Here is a 22,700-nt window from a genome sequence, read left to right as displayed (position 1 = left end):
AGGTATACTCGACTGAAATTAACAATAAATATATGGATTTTTGTTTTTCTACCTTGGCAGTTGCAAATGATTGCAGTAAATATGATGCATAAATATAGGGCAGGGGTCACCAACCTTTATTTGAAGTTGAGAGTTACTTTGCTGAAATTGCCTTTAAGAATATTACTCTTCCATTAATAATGAATGAGATTAAGTCATGAGAAGACACTAATCAAGAAAATGATTTCTCACAACAATTTTACTGGTTACATTAATCGTCATAAGGTCCGACTTTCTCCTTCAGTGGTGGCCTGAGTGAAGTTGTGCCGGTTTAAACATATGATGACAACTTGCCGTGATTATTTACAGCAAATGTAACATGACAAAAGTTAATCGGCGACGAGGAGTGGTTGAGTGTGACGGGCCCGGAAATAGACCGGCTGTTCGGGGAAAATCATATTTTCCCGATGGTCAGCAAGCCCCTTGCACATTTGCATAAAAAATCAGGGAGAAGCGCTTGAACTAGTCTTAATAGGCTTCCTGATGTGTTTTTCAGCACATTAATTTAGCCTGTGATGGCTAAATCTAAAGAGGTTTAAAGTGAAGAAAAGTTATTTTCATCAGTTTGTTTTTATTCTCGAGTAAGGAATCATATTTGCTTTGGCCAATCGGTCCTTATAACAGAATTTCCTTATGTGGGAAACGACTATGGCAAATGTCCTGTATGAACGTGCAATATTGACAAAATACATGTGTAAAACCACAAGCAATAAAACACAAAAATATATTGTCCAAAAACCGGTTGTCAGAGATTTTCTCGGACAAAGTTAAAGAAATGACTCGGCACACAGGAAAATTGTCTTCAATATCGGCGGAGGCGGATCTCTGAGAGCGAACGACGGTTAGTTGCTCCGCGATCACACTTGATCTCCCTTCCCGCCAATTCAGACTTTTATTGTAACATACAAGGAAAACACTGCCCCCGATATTTGCATACCGCACCCCCGGTCCGGCCCCTCGGTAGTGATTGGTTACCTGTTTTAAACATTGAACCACCAGTACGTTGGCGCCTTTTCTGTCTGGTCTACATTGAATTAACATGTTGCAGACTTTGCGGCTGGCCAATGTCGCCTGGGCGCGACGGGTGTTCTCAACTCGTCTTTTGTTGTTCAACCGCTGTTCCCGAATTATTCATTCCCCTTTTGTGACCGAGTTTCGCCCTCTCCCCCGTGATCGCCCACCTGGACGTGCTAATTGTGGACTTCAACAGCCCTCCGGCCAGGTAGCCGGCGCCTTTATGCACAGGCATTTGGGGGGTGCTGGATACGCACCCAAATATCTTAAACGTTTCGATGTGCCCAAATTAAAATGAAACTTTAAACATGATACAATTTTGCTCATAGATTCCTCTAACACCGGTTTATAAAACAAAAACTGCAGAATACAGTACATGCTTATGTACAAAATACAGTATCAAGACTAGTAACAAATAATGTTTATAAAATAACATAAATGCAGTACAGTACTTAACTACAGAAATACTGTATTGTATTTTAATGTTGATTTTTCTCCATCTTGGGACAAAAACATTCTATTTTTGAGTTGTTGTGTTGGCTTCATTCTTTGCTGTATGAAAATGTTTGCCTGAATTTTGTACTGGATCTGGTCAGAAACAACAGCTTTACCTGTTTGTTCATTAAATCTATCCACCAATCCATCCATTTTCTAATCAGATTATCCTCACGAGGGCCGCGGGCGTGCTGCAACTGATGCCAGCTGCTGTCTTCGGGTAGTAGGTGGGATACACCTTAAACTGGTTGCTGTGCATTAAACCTGCAAAACAAATACTATAAAAAAAATAGATAGACAAATAAATGGTGTTGTTGTGGTCCACTCACTTGACTCGTGTTCAGCGACAGTGAAGATGTGGGTGTGGATGTTTGTTTGTCTCTATATTTGCCCTGTGATTGACTGGCGACCAGTTCAATGTGTAGCCTGCCCGTTCCTCAAAGTCAGATGGGATAGGCTCCAGCAACCCCCGCAACCTTGTTCAGGATAAGCAACGTTAAAAATGTGTGTGTGTGTGTGTGTGTGTCTGTGTGTGTGTGTGTGTATCTATCTATCTATCGAGAGAGAGAGAGATAAAAGTTTCCAGTTAGCTGAATTCAGTGAGTAAGCATGCACAGCGGATTCCAAACTGAAGTACCATATTTAAAGCATATCTGTAAAATTTAGTAGTCCCTAAAGTGCCTCGCCAGAATGTAACTTCACTGCCAACGGATCCGCAGGTTGGGACTGGGGTATACAAAGGCCTTTTAATAAGGCAGATTAAGTGAGATGGTCCTCCCTATCTCCCTTGTGAAACAAGATCTACTTCGTAACCTTTCGCTTTAATCTGCAAGAAGAACATGGAACCAAACACATCACACACTGTCCCTCTGGGATCAAACACAACTGAAATAACGGATCCGCTTTGTTGGACTGATTACTGCTGCTTCTCCTCTCCAGAGACCCTCACACAGCCCCATTCGACATTTTCTTGACAGGAGCGATCCTGCAGATATATTTTTAACGGTTATGTCCGAAGCATTTTGATTGAAAAGCAGGAAGGAAATTACATTATTGTCAATCATGAGTCTGGTACACAAGCTCAGCCAAAAGTGTTGTCTGCAGCACATGGAAAACTAAGGCCAAGCTAACTGTCCTCTGGAATTCCACTTATCTCCATGAAGGGAGATTGAAGAGGCACTGGAGGCGACATAAATGAGTGGATCTTTGTTTTCTAGTCCTGCAGTCAGTCATATTTTATCATTAGTTTGTCACCTTTAGTGGGGCCCTGGACACTACACAGCCATTTTTGTGTGCGTGTATGTGTGTGTATATGTGTGTGTGTAAATGTGTGTGTACGTGCGTGCGCGCGCATGTGTGCGCGCGTGTGTGTGTGTATGTGCGCGCGTGTGTGCGTGTGCGTGTGTGTGTGCGTGTGTGTGTGTATGTGCGCGCGCGCGTGCGTGTGTGCGTGTGTGTGTGTGTGTTTTAATCAGATATAACATGCAGTTAGATATGATTCACTTTGGGTCAAATCATGCACCACCAACTGATCTGAGTAAAAATTTGACTTGGCTGATTGCTGAGCACTGACTCATGATCGCACAACTCATCAAGTCGCTCCTCTGTCATGCTCAATGTAAAATAAGAGGAAGGGTGGTTTTTGTAGTTGTGGTTATGGCTTGGTCCGAAAATGATAAAAATGATTATGTACAACGACACTAAATTATCTCGTGACAATATTTCTTTTAGAAAGGAAGAGTGTTGTGCAGCTTTTTCATGAGACATTGCTGAGACAGGGTCTCGGTGAGCAAAAGGAGCTTACATAAGACTGAAAGACCACAGCCAAGGTGAACATAGAAAGGCAGGAGAGGAATTGCATTGTCTTCTGATAGGAAAAGGGAAGAGAAGACTTTGTGGTGGAACCAAAAACTACAGGAAATCATAGTCAAGAGGTTAGCAAGTGCTCTTCAAGAGCCTTGCTTTTTTTTTGTTTTTGTGTTTTGTTTTGTCACGCGGTGGTGTTGTTACATCATGTGGACCTGAGTGGGATTGTTTTTAGCATTTTTGGCCATGACATTCGTCAAAGAAGAAGAATCTGTGCTTGGTGGCTGCGCCTTCTCGGCAGCACATGTGTACCAGCACTGATTTTGATTGAGGGGATGTCGGCTGTTGCTGGACAGCCCTGGGGCGCTTGTGTTTTTTGATCCTGAAATGGGCAGCATTTTTCACAGCCCTGCTTTGTTCAGCAGAAATGTCGGTGCTGTTGGACAGCCTGCGGCTGGATGGATGGATGACTTGTGGAGCCGACGATGAAAAGAAAGGAGCATCAACGCAGAGTGCCGATGCGTATGTGGAACCGGGAGTCGCGGCTTAGAATTGAAGCGGATTTACATGGGACCGGATATGTGAGCCAATCTCTTTTCGCAATGGACGCTACAGCTTCTTGTTGCTTTCAAACTTAGCTTGTAGCAGACGTGTGCACATTGCGGCATGATGTCTTTGATCCACTGGCGAAAAGGACACTTTGATTCGCTCCTCTTTCATCTACAACTGCTTCAAACAACAAAGTGTATGCAGAAAAAGTGGTTGAGATTGCACGACCGTCTGTGTCTTTGTGCTGTGTTGTATTATTTTGTCATTTTATGTTAACTGTTCTTTTGATGGTGGCGCAGCTTCTCTCTCTCCTGTGGTTGAGAGGAATGAAATTTAATCTGTGCTGTAAGTTGCACATGGAGCACATTTGACAATAGTTTACTTGAACTTGAACTTGAAGATGTGACATAGCTTCAGGCCTGGAGTTGTTGAGTCCTGATATTGCAGATTTCTTGGGGACTGGGATAATAGTGGAGTGTTTGAAGCAGGAGGGGGCTTCATACTTTGCTCCTTGGATCCGTTGAAGATCTGCGTGACGACCGGGGCAAGCCGATCAGCACCGACTTTCACGGAGGAGATAGACGTTGCATCCGGCCTCGAGGCCTTTTTTTTATCTTTTGTTGCTTGAAGAGCCGTCTCATGTCCTTTATGAATCGCCAAGGTGGAGGAGGGAGTCAGGGGTCTCTTTGAGGTTGTTGGTCATAGGGGTGAGTGGGGCTGGGTTGTGAAAGTATCTTTTTCAAATCTGCAGTTGAACATATTCAAGTCGTCAGCCAGTCTCTGTTCTCAACTTCGGCGGAGGGGTCTCCTGGAGTTTGTGATTGGTTGCAGCTCTTTCCACACTGACGCAGTGAACTTGTTTTTCTTTTTAATTTAAAGCTTTTCTCTTTTCTGCATAGCATTTCCTGGTAATGTTAATTTTCTCTGTCAGCTGGTTTCAGGCACATGTGTACAGTGTTGTATTGCCGCTTCGAAAGGCGTCGTTATGGTAAAGGTTTGTTTTTCCATGTTTTCCTTGTCTCTTCACCTTGAGCTAGCGCTCATCTGCTCATCAGCTGGATCAGCTATAAAAGACTGGAGTCACACACGTACGCGCGCGCCAGCGCCAGGGAGTCCTCGGCTGCTGCAGTGACCCTTTGTTTAAGCTTGTTTTTCTTTTGTATTTGTTCGTCTCACCTTTCTATTTCACTCTATTTGTCATCGTCTTTAATCAACATTTTTGTCAATCGTTTCCTGTTAATTAACCTCATCTTCACGCCTCTGCTCTGCCACACTCAAAATGACATATTTTTCAATTCATAAACCAATGGCACGTAACAGTCCCTCTTAGCCACACATCCTCACAAAAACTTATGTAGGATGTTACAGTGTCTGTATATTCGTTCAAGCTGCCAGATGAAGTTTGAAGGACATTCCAGTCAGTGCAGTCCAAATAGTCCTTTTTGTGCCAGCTTTGCTTCTTGGTCTACTTCTTCACTGTGTTCACTTCAGGTTTTGCACATTTAAGTTTGTGCCTGCATGTTGGAATTAAGTGGACTAAACAGTGATTAGACAAATCTAAAGCTACGCAGAGCGGTATCAGTCTTCCAGCGTTGTATATCAGTGATCCAGAATGTTGCCTTCCCTGGTGGGATAATTAGTTTTTTTTTGTTGTTTTTATAGTCAGGAGGTTCATAGTTAGGTTTTGTTCTGTTCAAGTCACCTGGGCTTCCGAGGGATGAATCTCTCTTAAATTAGTTTACTTGTTCAGCAAATGTTTTGTAGCTTGTGGTGTGATGTGAACACTAGCAGGTCAGCACACCATGGGCCCTATTTTTATTCCCAGCCCAAGTCTTGTGCAAAACACAGTCTAACTGTGCGCATGGCTGGCATTTTCTTTCTTGTTATTTTTGCTAGACTTTGCACAAGTAGAATTAGGTGTATTGGGGCGCATGCACCTTTGTGCGTCATTGTGGGATGGACTTCCGCCCAGTCGTAGCGGCATCATTTGCATTCAAGTCAGGGTGGCCGCAGTGCAGTACACTCAAGTACGCCTTGCTTGACATGACGGAAATAGAAAGAGCACCGAGACCACCTTGAGGGACCCCGCATGTCATGGCCATTCGATCTGATTCAAAACTTCACATGATCACAAACTCACTCTTTTCCTCTAAGTAGGGCCAAAACCATTTTAGGACTGTTCCATTTTATCCCACCCAAGTTTCCAACCTGTTCAAGAGTATTTTATGATCAATTAGATCAATTGCTGCAATGAGATCCAGTAAGACTAGCACTGATGCTTTTAAAAAAGTCAGATGGTATTGAGACAAGACACCGAGTTGATGGTTTCAACCGCTGAACCAAATCTATTCTAGTGGTTTGACCACTGTATCAAATTCCGTCAGTGGAATTGAATTATTCCTGAGTGGCTTTAAGTGCTGCATCATTTTGTCATTTTGCTGGTTTGTAATGACCTTTGATCTGATGGATTGTACTTTTTCACAAAAGTAGCAGGTGAATTCATTGTGTTTATCTGTTGAGAGGTGTTCTGATGGTTTCAGAAAAAGGTTGTCTAGCTTTTACATTGTCTGTACAGGTTGAAATGAACATGGAGTTTAATTTTTCCCCACTTACGCTGCGCTTTCCTTCACTTTGATTTCAAAGTCATTACAATCTTAGAACACCTCCAAGGTGTTTTAGGTCGACATGAAATGGTCTTAGTTTTAATAGGAACAACATCATCCAAGGACAATTGAGATTTTCCAGGTGCAATTATCCAGATGTTCATCAACAGTCTGCATTCACAGATTCACAACAATAATTCTTATAGACATGTTGCTTGTGTTCTCATTTATATATCTTTTTTTTTTAATAGACACAATGGTTGTCTGATTTTTAGGGATTATTTGTAGTTCAAAGAACCCGCAGAACTGAGATCCGACTGTCCAAGACATGCAGCTGCAAGTTTGAAGAACTGACCATAAAGTCTTATCATGAATGAGTAAGATCATCAAGGCAAATATGTAGGCTAATTTGCACTCAACCGAAAGAGTTCACTTACCCAGCATCGTGCTTTTTTTTTTCTTTCCCTAATGTGGGTGCAACCTGTTTCTTGGATGATGCTGCCAAATGAAAATTTGTTTCTTTCTGACTTTCGGGTTGAGTGAACGCTGGCGCGTTTTGGCTGCCGCTGCTCAACCCGTATTGTTTTGTGTTTTTTGTTATTGTAAAGTGTCCTTGGGTGTCTTGAAAGGCGCTTATAAATAAAATCTATTATTATTATTATTATTATTATCATCGAACTGCGGCCTCGGGTTTCCTGATGCCAAGTGCATACACCCTTATGTTGGAACATAACATAACATTTGTTTCTTAGAGACAATCCGTGATAAGCACAGAAGTACAATAAAAGCGCACAGCTCAGGTTCTGATCGGGCAGGCCATTCGTCCCAATCATGCTCTTCTTGGTCTCACTGTAGTTGTCCACATGACCATTGAAGTTCCCTAGCAGAAGCGCTCTACAGCCCCCCACAAGGACTCCAAAAAGGATGGGTACTCTGAACTGCTGTTTTTTGCTTCAGCACAAACAACAGTCACGACCCGTGCCCCCACTCAAACACAGAGGGTGACTCATTTCTTATCTAGTAGGGTAAACTATAACGTACAGGTGCCAATCTGGGGGTCTATCGGCTTTATGCTTGGCTCTGAATGAAGGGTCCGTAACCTAAACTTGGAACCTTCCAAGCCTTTGTATGATCGTAAGGACTCACCATTGTAGTTTTCCTCATCTGTCATCTGTCAATAATTTTTAAAAAGCACTCCTGGTGCTTGATAGGGATCCATAATATCCAACCTGGAGCGGCCTGGTAGTCCAGTGGTCAGCACATCGACTTCACAGTGCAGAGGTACCGTTCAATTCCAGCTCCGGCCTCCTTGTGTGGAGTTTGCATGTTCTCCCCGGGCCTGCGTGGGTTTTCTCCGGGTACTCCGGTTTCCTCCCACATTCCAAAAACATGCATGGCAGGCTGATTGAACACTCTAAATTGTCCCTCGGTGTGAGTGTGGGCGTGCATGGTTGCTTGTCTCTGTGTGCCCTGCGATTGGCTGGCAACCAATTAGGGGTGTCCCCCACCTACTGCCCAAAGACAGCTGGGATAGGCTCCAGCACCCCCTGCGACCCTTGTGAGGATAAAGCGGTTTGGAAGATGAATGAATATCCAACCTGTCCATCTTGCATATGTATGTCATTATGTCCCTTTCAGTGAGATGTGAATTCACATGGATGGCATGCTGACTGATATAACGCTAATTTTATCGCTGTACTGCATTGTAAATCCTTCGCCTAGCACTGCTACTATCCTGCCAGCATGGCTGCGTAAACAATTGCACCGGGGGATCAATCACGTGACGTCCGGAGCTCTCGTAACATTGAATAGTGGGATCATTTTTTTACAACTTAAACAAAGAAAGTTGTGGGAAAAAAAACAAAAAAAACCAACAACAACAACAATAAACTTGAACTTAAATTAAATATTATTTAGTTGTTCGTGCTGTCACGTTGAACAGTGTGGAATCAATTGAAACGTATTTAAAACTTTGAAAACATTCATTCATCCATTTTCAACACCGCTCATCCTGAATAGGATCGTTGGGGGTGCTGGAGCCGATACCACCTGACTACGGGCAAAAGGCGGACTACACCCTGAACTGGTCACCAGTCAGTTGCAGGGCAAGAATTAACCATCCATCCATTTTCAACACTGCTTTTCCTGATGAGGTTTGCGGGAGTTGCTGATGCCCATCCCAGCTGACTTCAGGCGGAAAGCAGACTACACCCTGAACTGGTCACAAATCAGTCTCAGGGCACATATAGAGGCAAACAACCATTCACACCCACATCTACACCATCACTGCATGGGAATTGATCCCATGCTGCCTGCACACAAGTCAGGAGAGTGTACCACTACACCATCAGCGACTTAATGAAGGAAAAAATTAAAAAAGAGGCTAATTTTGTATTTTGGGTTCATTTATATATATATATATATATATATATATATATATATATATATATATATATGACTCTAGGGGAGTCAAGCGTCTCCGCGCACCACTGTACAATATTGTACTGCATCATATAAAAGGAATGAAAACATTTCAAATGTGTACAGCTACTATAATCACAACGGTGGAGTACACCCTGGACTGGTTGCCAGTCAATCTCCAAGACAACATTAAGCATATTGTTAAGTTTCTTATAGTATCATCCGAGGTCATTGCCTTCTGTCCCAATGAGTGTGCATGACAATTCACTGGTATACAAGTGAAGGCCAATCATCAAATAAACTGTGGTTTTGGCCACAGCCCGCCCATGACAAGGAAAGACATTAACACATCCCCGAAGGGAACATTGGATATCCTGTTCATACTTCCTACCACTTCAATGAGTGACATAATTCCATGCAAATATTTCAATGGGCTCCAACATGGGATGCATTGTATTTATCAAAATTTGTTTTATGTGTATTACATATGATGATGTATCTGTTTTTGATGACTTACAATTTACCGTTCAGTGGGCTTCTGCTTCATGAAATCGAGGGAAGGTCCAATTCGGAGTGAGCATCTGCCACACATGCGAAAGACATTGACTAAGTTGCGCTCTATCCATTGTAGCTGATTAATAGTTCCATGCACATTTCCAGTTAGGAAATGCAATTTCAAAGTTGTGTGATTTCTGTCTGAAGGAAAGTAAGAGAAGAAAACAGAAGTTTGTCATTTTGGAAATAAAACACCGGCGTACTTTTGCACGGCATAAAAGTGGATGGCCACTCCTGTCCTGAATTGACTTTGGGGTTGATTCATTTGTTTATTTAGGAAGAAATTAAGAAAAAAATACTTTATGTGGCATGCCTGAGGATGATTTTGTTCTTAATTTCCTCCTAAATAAATAAATAAATGAATCCATCCAGCGTACTTGTAGATGAGAAGAATGAGAATGTGGAAGCTTTAAATAGTTGTACAGAGACGATCCCAAGACTGCCTGGTTGGAGTCAGTCCCTCACTGATCATGATACAGTAGCAATGTTTGGAATTACCTCCAGTACTCAATATTAACTCAACCCATTGAGATGTAAATGACAATCTGTGTTTTGTCTTCCTTTGAAACAATTTATCTCATGTAATGTCTTTCAGGTCATTTCCACTCTTTTCTCAATGGCTCTGCCTTCTTCAAATGATAAGCAAAAGTTTGTTTCTTAGTGGTGCCATCTGAGAAAGCTTTGTGTTTCGCCACCCGGTAATGTGATGTCACAGTTAAATGTCCTATTGGTGGTCATGGGTCAGCACGAAACCTTTTTTTTTTTTCATAGAATCCCACAGGATTCCCATGAGATGTGATTCACATGTATCTTTAATCATGCGATTGGGATGATACAAGATAAAAAAATTCACAGGAGTGAATGGGAGCGATATAAAAAAAAACCCTCTTGAACAGTCTATGAGGAGAAGACGGGTGGCAAACTGTTCAATGAGTATAATGCAACTTTTTTTTTCCTTTTTTAAAAAATTGTTCCTGACCTCCAAATATGAGCGATACCGAAGTGAGAGTCATTCTGAACAGGAGCAGCACAGGACAGATCTTTTTTCTTTACGATGGTCCGAGACTGGGCTACACTGGATTTTCTTTCTGTGGGAAAGTTGAATGGGACAAGAGTGAAAATCTACTCCTGGATCACTATCTATTTAGCACTGTTGTGAGTCATGGGCCGAAATGCAGGCATGTCCGGCTCCGGCCCTGGAGGGCTGCTGTCCTGCCCATTTTCCATCTCTCCCAGCTGCAACACACCTGATTCAAATGATCAACTCATCAGCCAGCTCTGCAGCAGCATTAAAACATTCCTGATTATTTGAATCAGGTGCGTTGCTCCTGGGAAAGCTGAAAAACAGGCAGGACAGCGGCCCTTGAGGACCGAGTTTGGACACCCCTGCTTTAATGTATCGAAACAGTCAACCATTCGATTTTTTGTCTTTTATGAATAATACTCCCTATAGAAATGATCAGAGTAGACCTAGGATTGAACCTGATACTTTATTTCAGTGTTAACAAAGAACATACAGGAGAGTAACGCAGCAGCTTCTGTATGGTCCTGAAGTTAAGTAAATGGGATAATCAGGCTTTAGAGATCTGAGTGGCGGTTAGTGACGCAGAGTTTCATGATGCCAAATAGAGCTGCCCAGCCCTGACAGAGCTGGTTCATGACCTGTACACCGACACTATCTATCTATCTATCTATCTATCTGGATTCAGTTCTTTCACGGTCACTTTTGGGACTGTACTCATATACAGTACAGTTTTGTGTTAAGTCACAAAACAGCCTATAGGAGGCGATATGGCAACATTTGTGTGTTCAGTGTTTCGTTCAACCCTCTGTGATGTGCAGCTATGCATTTTCTGTTCATTTCCTCCCACCCACACACATTTGCCCACATTATGGTTAAATACAATTTAAGCAACAACTAAGTGTTCTGGGGGGGGGGGGGGTGAAGTGGAAGTGATCATTTTGTACTGAAAGGCATACATTGTTAGATCTGAATTCAGATTTTTAAGTAGGCAACTACCTTCTAATGTATGTCAGTGTTTGTGATGTGCTGCAGACTTTCTGTGGGGGGGGGGGGGGTATTCTGGCTCTTCCACAGGGATTCAGCATGTGAAGTGGGCAGGTAACAGTTAACCTCCCCACCGGTGGAATAATATATGGCATTCAATAGACTCGAGGAAAGCAAGTTGGACCTGGTACGCGCACGTGTTGCTTTTAAGAGCAATATTTCTTGGAAGCCGGAGAAGAGATTAAAAATGTGTAAAGACGCCCAAAAGTTTCTTCTTGCGACGGGTTGATTGTCAGAGGGAGGACTGTGCCAAAGTGTGAATCGAGCAGTAGTTTTTTTTTTCATGCAAATTTATCAAATCAGAGGCGTGCCTTTGAGCGATGGAGCCGGAAAAGCAGCCACCTCCTGGATCATGCAGCACCTTCAAAGACTGTGATGTGCACGTCTCGGACACATTCATAGCAGCATTGGAGTGAACGTTTGTGAAGCACCAAGTTATTACAGGCTTCACTTTCCACGCGTCTGTCGTCTTGACTGGCTGCACTTCCTCTTCAGTGCAACCATCAAGTCTGCAGCTGTGCCTTTGGGATTTTGAAACTCACTTGTTGCGTTGAGTCGCCATTATCTACCCCTTTTTTTTGTCTCGGCATCAAGTTGAACTTCTTTTATTCTTCTTCTTATTTTTGACATGTTGAGATTCGATTTACATCACGTTGAAGTTACTCCACGAAACTGAATCCGTGCGTAAATACGCATTCGCTCCAATTTTGACACTTGCTCTTGACTTGAATAACTCGGGACTTTTCCAGCATCAGCATGTCAGAGAGCGATAGTAGCTCGACCGGCAGCCGTCTTTCTGAAACTGAAAGCGTCAGTGTGCTGAGCTGGGAGCAAGTGCAGCGTTTGGACGCCATACTGACGGAGACCATCCCGATCCACGGACGGGGCAACTTCCCCACGCTGGAGATGCAGCCGCGGCAGATTGTCAAAGTGGTACGCAGCAGGATGGAGGAGAAACAAATCCACGTCCGCGACGTTCGGTTAAACGGCTCCGCAGCCAGCCACATACTGCACGAAGATAGCGGACTGGGTTTCAAGGATCTCGATCTTATATTTTGCGCAGATATGAAAGGAGAAAGGGACTTTCAGATTGTGAAGGACATTGTTCTGGACTGTCTCCTGGACTTTTTACCCGACTGTGTGAATAAAGAGAGGATTACCCCTTTAACGTTAAAGGTAGGTGGACACAACCGATCCTTTTTAGAATGATGTTTGTTTAGTTTTGGCGTTGGCGACATTTAATTGCATTTGTGACAATTTGGGTTATCGGTCATTGTGCTCACACTTAATGTGCAATTAGATTAGCCTGGCAATAGTAAAGGAAGCCCAAGAGGATCAAGTGAAACCAGACGTCGTTTGTGAACATATCTTTCTCATGAATGTTTTGCCTCTTGCAGGAAGCCTACGTGCAGAAGATGGTGAAGGTATGTAATGACTCGGACCGCTGGAGCCTCATTTCCCTTTCCAACAATCGGGGCAAGAATGTGGAGCTGAAGTTCGTGGACTCTCTTCGGCGACAGTTTGAGTTCAGCGTGGACTCTTTCCAGATCAAGCTGGACTCCCTGCTGCTCTTCTATGAGTGCTCCCAGAACGCTATGACCGCAACTTTCCACCCTACCATTATGGGCGAGAGCGTGTACGGCGACTTCGGCGAGGCCCTGGATCACCTACGTCACAAGATCATCTGCACCCGCAACCCGGAGGAGATCCGAGGTGGCGGCCTGCTGAAGTACTGTCACCTGCTGGTGAGGGGCTTCCAGGCCGCGTCCGAGTCTGAGATGAAGTCCCTGCAGCGTTACATGTGCTCCCGCTTCTTCATCGACTTCCCAGACATCGGCGAGCAGCGGCGCAAGCTGGAGTCCTACCTTCAAAACCACTTTGTGGGCCTGGAGGACCGCAAGTACGACTACCTGATGACGCTCCACGGCGTGGTGAACGAGAGCACGGTGTGCCTCATGGGACACGAGAGGCGACAAACCTTAGGGCTCATCGCCATGCTGGCAGTGCGTGTTCTGGCTGAGCAGAATGTCATTCCCAACGTGGCCAATGTCACCTGTTACTACCAACCTGCGCCTTACGTGGCAGACGGTAACTTCAGTAACTACTACATAGCACAGGTACAGCCGGTGTTTGCCTGCCAGCAGCCCGCCTACTCCACCTGGCTGCCCTGTAACTGAGCCAGCCCAGAGTGTAGAAGGAGGAGGTGGCGGTTGCTGTGTTTGAACAGAAGCACAGTTGCCACCACGGAAAAGGGAGTCCTTTTTTAAAAAAAAATGTTTTGCATCAAAGCTTGTGTTTTTGTTCATATGTTGAGTATGAATGATAGATAACAAACCAGTCGACTCTCAGCCAATGTGAATAGCTCACATTTCTTGAAATACCAACTCCCGTCTTTTTCGTATATTAAAAGTGAGACTTTTGCAAATGCAAATGGCAGACCTGTCACTCAATCAAGAAGTGAACAGCAGAATCTGCATCGGTGCACATTGACATGACAGCAACTCTAGCCCAGGTCATTGGGGTGAACAAAACCCCACTCGCCAACCCCACCCCTGTCCCACCACTTCTCAGGTGGGGTGGGGGGGGGGGGGGAATCTCCAGGGCACTCTAATAGAGCATGCGATATTGTGCTCGGGAAGCTGCTATTTGGATGACTTTGGTTATTCCACCAGCATCTCTTTTTCATTTGGGTATAAATGTGGTTGTTACAGACCAAAGATATGTGTTTCTTTCTTACATTAAAACCCTGTTTTTTGTTTTCCCCAAAGGGAGTTGAGTAAAAGCTCCGTCTATATGTATATGTGAACGTTTGTGTTAAAGTGCCTATCGCCTTTCAGTGGGCAGAAAAAAGAAAGAGCAGGCCATATATTGTGTGAATTGACTTTTTTTCGTGCAGCACACGAGAACAGCACCAGGAAGGCTTGCGAATGTGTGATACAGACGGTGCATAGAATGCTATTTGCAAGTCAAGAGCATGACTTGTATTTTGCATGAAAGTAGCAGCAAAATGTTGTGCAGAGATTATATTTCCAGTATTAGAATTAAGTATATTCCTAAACCACATTGTCATTTATTATGCATCTCATTTGTATTGTCACTCATGGGAGCAGTTGACAAGAGCCGTGTTATCATCAGAAAACCTTAACTAAATGTCATCTGTGTGTTTTGTGGGAAAAGGGAGGATCTTTTATCACCTGGGAAAAAGTACAATTGTAGTCAGAGTTCACACAGGTCAGAGGTCAATAGCCACTTTGATAGCATATGCTAATATGCACATAAGCCATCCTATATGTTCAGGGTGTGCACTAATTCCTTTCCTATATGATATTATTGTTGGAATCAAGAGAAAGTGGACAAGTTTCCGTCATCAGCATGTATAATGGATTTAGTTCTGCCTTGGCTCACGCTCCAGGGTCCGCAAAAAAATGACATACTGTCGGTAGCGTTTTGTGTTGTTCTTAACCTAAAACAAACCAACGGCAATGACGACAGACTCCTTTGCGGTGCTAAAAAGCAACGGAAAGAGAGCAGAGTCAGACAGAGTGACCGCTTGAAGAATATTTGCCGTGACACCTCAGATGATGAGACACTATTTGCTGTAGCACCCTGACAGGGAATTCCTCAGCTGCTGCTCAAGCACTCCAGCTGGGTTTGCCTCTGCAGATGCTCTCTTGAGGGCTCCCAAAAAATGTGCTGCCAAATACTTTGGCGATCCACTGTGGTAGCATGTACATTGATTAAAGCCATTCGTTTGAGTATAGAAAATGGGTGTGTAGCAATAGATTGTGTTTCGTTTTAGATGGCAGCAAAAAAGGCAGATGGGAAAAAAAATTGATGGAGTAGGAGCTGGAGCAGGAAGGAACCAGTCGGGAGAGATGGGTGCAGCTGGTGATGGGGTTTATCTCTATAGGGCTACTATGCTTCATTGTGCAAACTGGATCACAATTTAATTACATGTTGCTCGTTTTGTTTTTGTGTGTGTGTGTGTGGAGGTGGGGACCAAAAATATTGCGCAACTTTTACTTTCAGATTTCTTTTTTAAAGAAAAAAACCCCTCATAGAAACAGAGGAAATCCCGACAGATTCACCAGATGTTTGAGTTGAAAAGTGTTACACTTGTGGTGCTACGGCTTTTTTAATGTTGTGACTGCTTCATTCTTCTGCATTAGAAAACAACTTTGTACATATATGAATACAAGCTCCAGCATTGCCATATCACTTCTGTTGCAGCCTGCAGCCTTTTCCTCCTGTTATATATATATAAGTCAGACAAGCCAAACTGCCAAAGTTATTTGTCATTCTGCCGGATGCCATTTTACATTTCGTTCTTTTCGTCAGTGATTGTCTTTGATGGTAAAACTTTGGATTATGCAGGCATTGTATTGCCTTTTTTTTACTCATGTTGCCAGCTGACTATCTTGCTAGCTCCAGTCTGCCTGTCCAGTCGTGATTGTGCCTATGAGGTAGAGATTGTGGATTACGGCAATGTCCTGTATGCGTTGGCTAAAACATCTTCATCATGACGCAGTCTTTTGCAGAACACACATGGGAAACGAAATTAAAGATCCTTGTCTTGTATGTGTTTGAGTTAAAAAAAAAATAATTAAATACATATTTGTATACATAAAGAGATGTATCAGAGACTGCATATGTTGCAGCGCTTTTAAATCTGTGATTGGATTTATGTGGATATATTTTATGTTTTGTGTCCGACGGGTCCAAATTCAACAATGTTTTCATCAATAAAATTTATGCAGATCAGACTGATGCCTCGTGTCCAGACTTTGCCCCTTGAAATCCCTAAACTTTAAACAATGGTTGTTTTCACTGAACAAAGTCAAAGGTATCAACCTCAATTTCCAAAATAACACAGAAATGAAGGTTGCATGTCATTAATCTTATTGCAATTGCATTCAAAGCACGTCTCCATGGAGATGAATTACCTGAAGTCTTGAAGTATCTCAAAAGGGTCCTTGTAAGCAGCCACCACAATCCATCTTGTGCAACTGCACTCACTGGCTGACCCTATTGCATAGATGTGGAATTTCTTTAGGAATTCACCAAACAAATCTATGGGATATCGTACCATCAATCTTAAAGAGCTGGACAGGCCCGTACAAAAGAGGCATTATTCTTTTGCATCTCCATTAGAGTCCAAATGTACGTCTCGACAGTCATGCAGATGTATCATCAAATATCATCTGTCAATTCTTTGGATCGTTTCAATAATCTATTTATTCCCGTCATTCTATGCTGAATTGATGTTGAATATGTGTCCACTGTCAGGTTATACATTTTGTTTTTATTACTTGAATCAGAATGTCAGAATAGTCAACAAATGGTACAAATGGCTGTCTTTTATTTAGATTACATTAGATTTTCCATTCGTATGCACTTTCGGCTAGGTTGTAAAATAACATGACAGAAAGACTTGATGATTAAGTCAGAGAAATAAAGCAGAAAATTTGACTGAATACAGGAGGAAACAAAAGGAGGAAATAAATCAAATATTGTAAAAAGCCCAAAATTTGGAGTTTATTTAGATTTAGTGAAGATCCTTTACTCTCGGGGCTATAGATCCTTTTACAGTGGAACGGAAAAAAAAAATACACACATTCCCCGCCACCCCCTCCCGCCATTAATAGCGCAACCACAACTTCTCACTCTACAGTATATGTCATAGTTTCATCTGAGAGGTTTGAATCTGTCATGAAATCTTGATTCTTTTCAGTTGTTCCACAGTAGACATCCAGTATTCTATCAATCATTTACTTATCGAATCAAATATATGTTCTCATAACCCATCCCAAAATGGGTCTAGTACGGAAAATAAAAGAAGGCTGCTATAGATTCTCTTTACTTTTTTTTTTTTTTTTTCAAGCATTGCTCTCTGTGCTTAAGTGAGCTGTCAACAGGTACACGGGCTCCCATATTAGGTAGAATGAAGACTCTGAATTGCCTGATGAGGTGAATGTGAAGAGGATTGTGAGTGGACGTCCATTTGTCAGCCCCGTGATTGATTGATGATGAATCCAGGATGGACTCACCATCTCGCACAGTCACCCTGAGGCACAGGATAAACCGTTCTGCTTGTTAAACGGTATTTTATGGAAGCACAAATAAAAATACCATTCGAGTGAATCTGAAAGTATGACGCAGATTTGCTAAAAACCTTTAAATGAACAGGCGCGCGAACAAAAAAAGAAAAAAAAACACATTTCCATTCAAAATGATTCGACTCAGGCTGAGGTTCAAGCTGTGTGTCTCTGTGAGCGAGATTCGCTTTCTTGTTTGGAAAATGAAAATGTTTTAGGGTGGGCCAACGTAAAACTAATACAATTTATAGGGAGATGTTTTAAAAGTAAAACATTTTAATAAGGCCGTAAAAAATGTATGTTCTTTCACTGCAATGAAGCCGTTTTTGCCAGCATGATGAATCCTTTTGCTGACATTTGAGATGTTTTTAGGTTGCATGTGAGGGGAGCGATAGGCCACTTGCCAGTGGAGCCAAACGTATATTTATGTTTCTATATGGCAGAAGGATAGCTGTGGTGTGCATGGAATTTCTAAATGCATCCAAACTTTGGTCACCAAAAACGAGGAGGAAGAGTGTCTCTTTTCACTGACTTCGCCATTCAGCAGCTTTTTTGATTGGTTCGCTGTTGCGGGGGCCTGATGGGCCCAGCAGGCCCAAGCAAAAACTCATCCAGAAGTAGTCGTCTCCTGCCAGACAGATCTGAAGCCGAATGCGAGCAAATTTGCATCCACAGATTAAAAAATATATAAAATAAAGACTTTCATGCTGTTTTACAAGGACTATCTCTGCCTGCTCATCAAAGTCTGGCTTTGAATAGCATCCCAGTCATAGACCAACAATAGTGCATTGACAATCGGGTCTCAGGCCCATATGGACCAGAGCCTAACTAGCTAATGGTTGTCAGATTGAAATAAACTCTTGACAATAGAGCCGACGGTCCCACATGTCACACGAGAATTCGTCCTCGATCACGGGTCTGAAAGTCAAGGCCCGGGGGCCAGATCTGGCCCGCCACATCGTTTTATGTAGCCCGTGAAAGCAAATCAAGCATGTCAACTTCCACCATGCTAGTTAAATCGGAATCAAAATTTCAAATTGTCATCTGTCATGCATAATAATCCAAAAGACATTGCAAGCATTTTCTTGTTACCAAACCCCTTATCACACAAACATAAACAATGTTTAAACAAGTCATTACTCATGACTTCTGATTTCAGCAATTTGTTGTCAATGCAATATGTGGAGGTGATTAAACATTTATATGTATGCATCTGGTGAAGTGACAATTTGGTGGCAGGAAGTTGATTGAAACATTACGCCTGCTCAGATCACCTTCAACTGCGGTGAAAGCTGTTCTATGTGTTGATGTCTGAGCGTTCCCTTCTCTTTTAGTGTTGCAAACTGCAAGAAAAAAAAAAGACGGCCAAAGAAAAAGAAAAATACGATGCGTGCCAACCGTTTATCTTTTGAGAGCCACCGTTCTGAGCAAGGGCGCAGGAATTTTAAGGTCGCATTGTATTGGCTCGTGTACAGTACATTATCATAATAGTATTCCAGAGTAGGAAAAATGTGTGTTCCAAATTGCAAAGAAAAGGCCACATTGTCTCCCATCCCTTATTTTGGTTTTGCTTTATAAAGGCTTCTCCTCACAACCTTAGAATGCATGTGATTATGGCTTTGATATAGAATTATCTGCGAAAAAGCATTCTTGGTGTCAGTGCAGCAACATCGTGTGTCACTCATGCGTGACATCCGACAGCTCTCACAGTTTAAAGATGGTCTCTCTTTTTCCCTTTAAGATTTGACAAACTATACTGCCCTATCTATGATGGGTGATGACTCTGCAACCCCAAATGGTCCGTTCCCTTGAAATCTTAAATGGACTGTAATTGTATTTATGAAGATATGTCATATTAAACAGTGCATTACAATTTCGCAATAGAGTTTTTATTTTTACAGAAAATGTTTGTCTCCCATTCTGCTTTGAAGCACAACATAACTTACTGTATTCTTACATCAGGTTCCCTTCTCATTGGCGGTTAATTCTAAAGTCAAATGATAGGAACAGCAGCACCAAACGGCCTGGATCCAAAACTGCTTAATTTGAGATGGCGCATGAAACAAATCCCTTCTAATTGGAGGGGGCTGTGATTTTAACTTTCCAGTTGTCTGGTTTGTGAAAGACCACACTGACGTTCATCTAAGAGCTGACAGGAGGAGGGTGAGAGCTAAAACAGACCACAGAGTGAATCCCTGTGTAATTATCTGTTTTACCTTTGAGTGAGAAGGATAGCTGCATAGCTTAGATGCTTTTCATTTATCCTCCAGTTTGTCCTTGCTGATTGTCTGAGAGCTGGGCTATTCTCTGATGTCTTTTCCACTGCAGGGGTTGGAGAGTGACCTTCTTCTTGGGATTTCTTGTTGTTTTTCCTCCCAACTGGAGTGAAAAATATTTTCCAGATCAAAGTTTTTATGGGGACACTAGAGTTTGTAGAGTGGCTTTACCATACTGACGGCAGGGTTTGGACCGGCAAAGTTCCACTCGGATTTTTAAAAGTGGTCTTAGTAATTGGAATTTTTTTTTTTTTTTTGGGGATACTTACTTTTTATTTCTCGCTGAGGGAGAGTGATAAGAAAGTGCAGACGGTATGATAGCAAACATGTAACCACATTCCAGTGGGATGACATTAACAATCTATTAACAGCTATTATAAAGATATCAAGTTCGAATGAATGTCTGCGACAGGTCACAAACCATCAGACACACATCAGAACTACTATTCTTGATAACAGTAATGAAAAAAAAAACCATTACCGCACATTCACGCGATAGTTTGGAGTAAAATCCTTTAAAAAGCTCACATTTTACTTAGTTTTTTTTTTTGTTTAAATCATGCTAAGCAGTCGACCTAACTATGAATGAGCTAAATTTGGAAAGTTATGTGTTTGTATGTGGTAACATGAGTCGACCTGTATGTAAAGACAAAAAAGGACACAAAAATAAAGTGGCCGACAGCAGATGTCCGTGCGGCTAGAGAGGATGACATCTTTCTTACTCTTGTCTCATGATTTATAGATTCCTGAAAAAGAACACCCTCTGTGGTTGTACCATTTGTGGTTAATAATAATAATAATGACAAAAAATTAGTTCCTCAAAAGAGCCGAACAATTTGATGATGAGGTAGGAGGTGAAAGGTAAAAGATGGAGAAGGCGACTAAACACCAGAGGTGGGCCTGCGGACAAGCTGCGGGGAGGTTGTAAGATGATCTTCTCTCAGAGATTAAGGTCAATGAGGTTAGAGGCTTTATTTTATGTAAGTCGTACAACTTGCAAGTAGGGCATTGGGAACGACTGTTACAGACAGGCCTGGTTTGGGTAACCTGAACGTTCTGGTGAATTCTCGCTGAGCCGGACTGCAATATACATAATAATGAGCACATTATTAAATGGCAGAATAACAGTTGACACGGCCACATTAATAGATAACATATTTATAAATAAGATTGATCATAAAATGGAAAGTGGACTTCTTATTAATGACATAAGTGACCATCTACCTGTCTTTGAAGTTTTTCATAATTATTTTGATTGAAAAGCAAAATCAACAACTCACATAACAGAAATAAGACTAAGAACCCAACGCTCCATCGATGCTTTTAAGCAAGACCTAGAAAAACAAAACTGGACCGAGGTCTACTCAAACAAAGACCCAAATACAGTGTTTGAAGTATTTCAGTCTACCATAATCTCCTTATATGATAAAAATTTTCCATTAACTAAAGTCTCCAAAAAGTATAAAGACCCACGTAAGCCATGGATAACGAAAGGCATAGAAAACGCATGTAAAAAGAAAAACAATTTATATAAATAGTTTTTAAATTTGAGAACTGAAGAAGCAGAAAAAAAATATAAGACCTATAAAAATAAACTAGTAAATATTATAAGAACCAGTAAAAGAGATCATTATCATGCACTATTAGAGCAGAATAAAACTAACACACAAGAAATATGGAAAATACTTAATCAAGTAATCAGAAATAGTCCTAAAAAAGTGGATTATCCAGAGTATTTTATCAAAGGCAAAAAAACTATTTTGGAAAAAACTCCTCCATGGAGACTTCTTTCTTCTTACTTTCTTTCTTTTCTGATTGATATAAAAATGATTTATTAGATATAAACACATAACACGAGGTAGGACTAGATACGTTTTTTACTTCTTCCTACTCCCTTGAACATAATAACTGTGTTGAATGATGACTGATTTCTCGTTCCTTTTTACTATTTTATTTACTTTATTTTCTCTCAAATTATTACTGTAGATGTTTTATGTTCAATAAACAAACCAAACCAAACCAAAACCAAACCAATTTTTTCACACATTTCCCTCAGTTTTCCATGCTGTACAGACACACACACGCACACACACCGGTATATATATCCATCCATCCGTTTTCCGATCGGCTTTATCCTCACAAGGGTTGTGGGGGGTGCTGGTGCTATACATACAGTATATATAGATATATATATACACACACATACACATTCACATACGGGCCCATGGGCTGCCAGTTGCCCATCCCTGCTATACACTGTTTGGACCGCTACTCCAGCCCACCCATTAGTTCCTTCCAGCCCATGGAGCCGTTTTGAAAACTGTACATATCGTATGTTATTCAGATTCAAGAGTAACCCTCCAGTTGCTGTTCAAATGTGTTACTAATGCTCTCAAAATGAACTACCGGCATGATATTATAAATAGCGCTGACTGCCTACCTTACTAAGGGTGTGGCCAAGTAACAATCATTTTCAACCAAAAGCAGCAAAAATGTAATACAGAACTAGAAACACTAACACCAGCCATCTCGTTACCTCTGCGTCCCGCGTCCTAGACGCATTATTTTCCCGCCAGACACACAGTTCCAAATAATGTGCATTTTTGGGACGCAAGGAAATTTCTTAGTCAAAATAAATAAATAAATAGAAACGGTAAATCGATTTTTCCAGCAACGATCACAGTTTGACCATTGCCACCATTGTTGTTTTGATCTCGCGTGATGTAATCTCGCGTGACGAGATTTCCATTCTCGCGAGATGAAATTGGTGAGATCGACC

The 22,700-nt window shown here is 41.9% G+C and overlaps 1 protein-coding gene across 1 annotated transcript; it reads left to right on the top strand.

Annotated features, from left to right (window-relative positions):
- The first annotated feature begins 11,963 nt into the window (after positions 1–11,963).
- tent5aa (terminal nucleotidyltransferase 5Aa) lies at positions 11,964–16,311 on the top strand. Its single transcript, XM_086114599.1, has 2 exons — positions 11,964–12,726; positions 12,948–16,311. The coding sequence occupies exons 1-2, from the start codon at positions 12,307–12,309 to the stop codon at positions 13,725–13,727; spliced, it is 1,200 nt and encodes a 399-aa protein (XP_085970725.1). The 5' UTR covers positions 11,964–12,306; the 3' UTR covers positions 13,728–16,311.
- The last annotated feature ends 6,389 nt before the right edge of the window (positions 16,312–22,700 follow it).

The sequence above is a fragment of the Hippocampus guttulatus genome, chromosome 6, assembly GCF_054856545.1.
Source record: "Hippocampus guttulatus isolate MCC_2025c chromosome 6, RoL_Hgut_1.0, whole genome shotgun sequence".
Classification (NCBI taxonomy): Eukaryota; Metazoa; Chordata; class Actinopteri; order Syngnathiformes; family Syngnathidae; genus Hippocampus; species Hippocampus guttulatus.
The sequence above is the reverse complement of the archived record's forward strand: the minus strand, read 5'-3'. Positions and strand labels throughout refer to the sequence as shown.

Coding starts and splice junctions, on each gene's coding strand:
- tent5aa (XM_086114599.1), top strand. CDS start 12,307: ATGTCAGAGAGCGATAGTAGCTCGACCGGCAGCCGTCTTTCTGAAACT. Junction 12,727..12,947: donor TTACCCCTTTAACGTTAAAG/GTAGGTGGACAC, acceptor TGCCTCTTGCAG/GAAGCCTACGTGCAGAAGAT.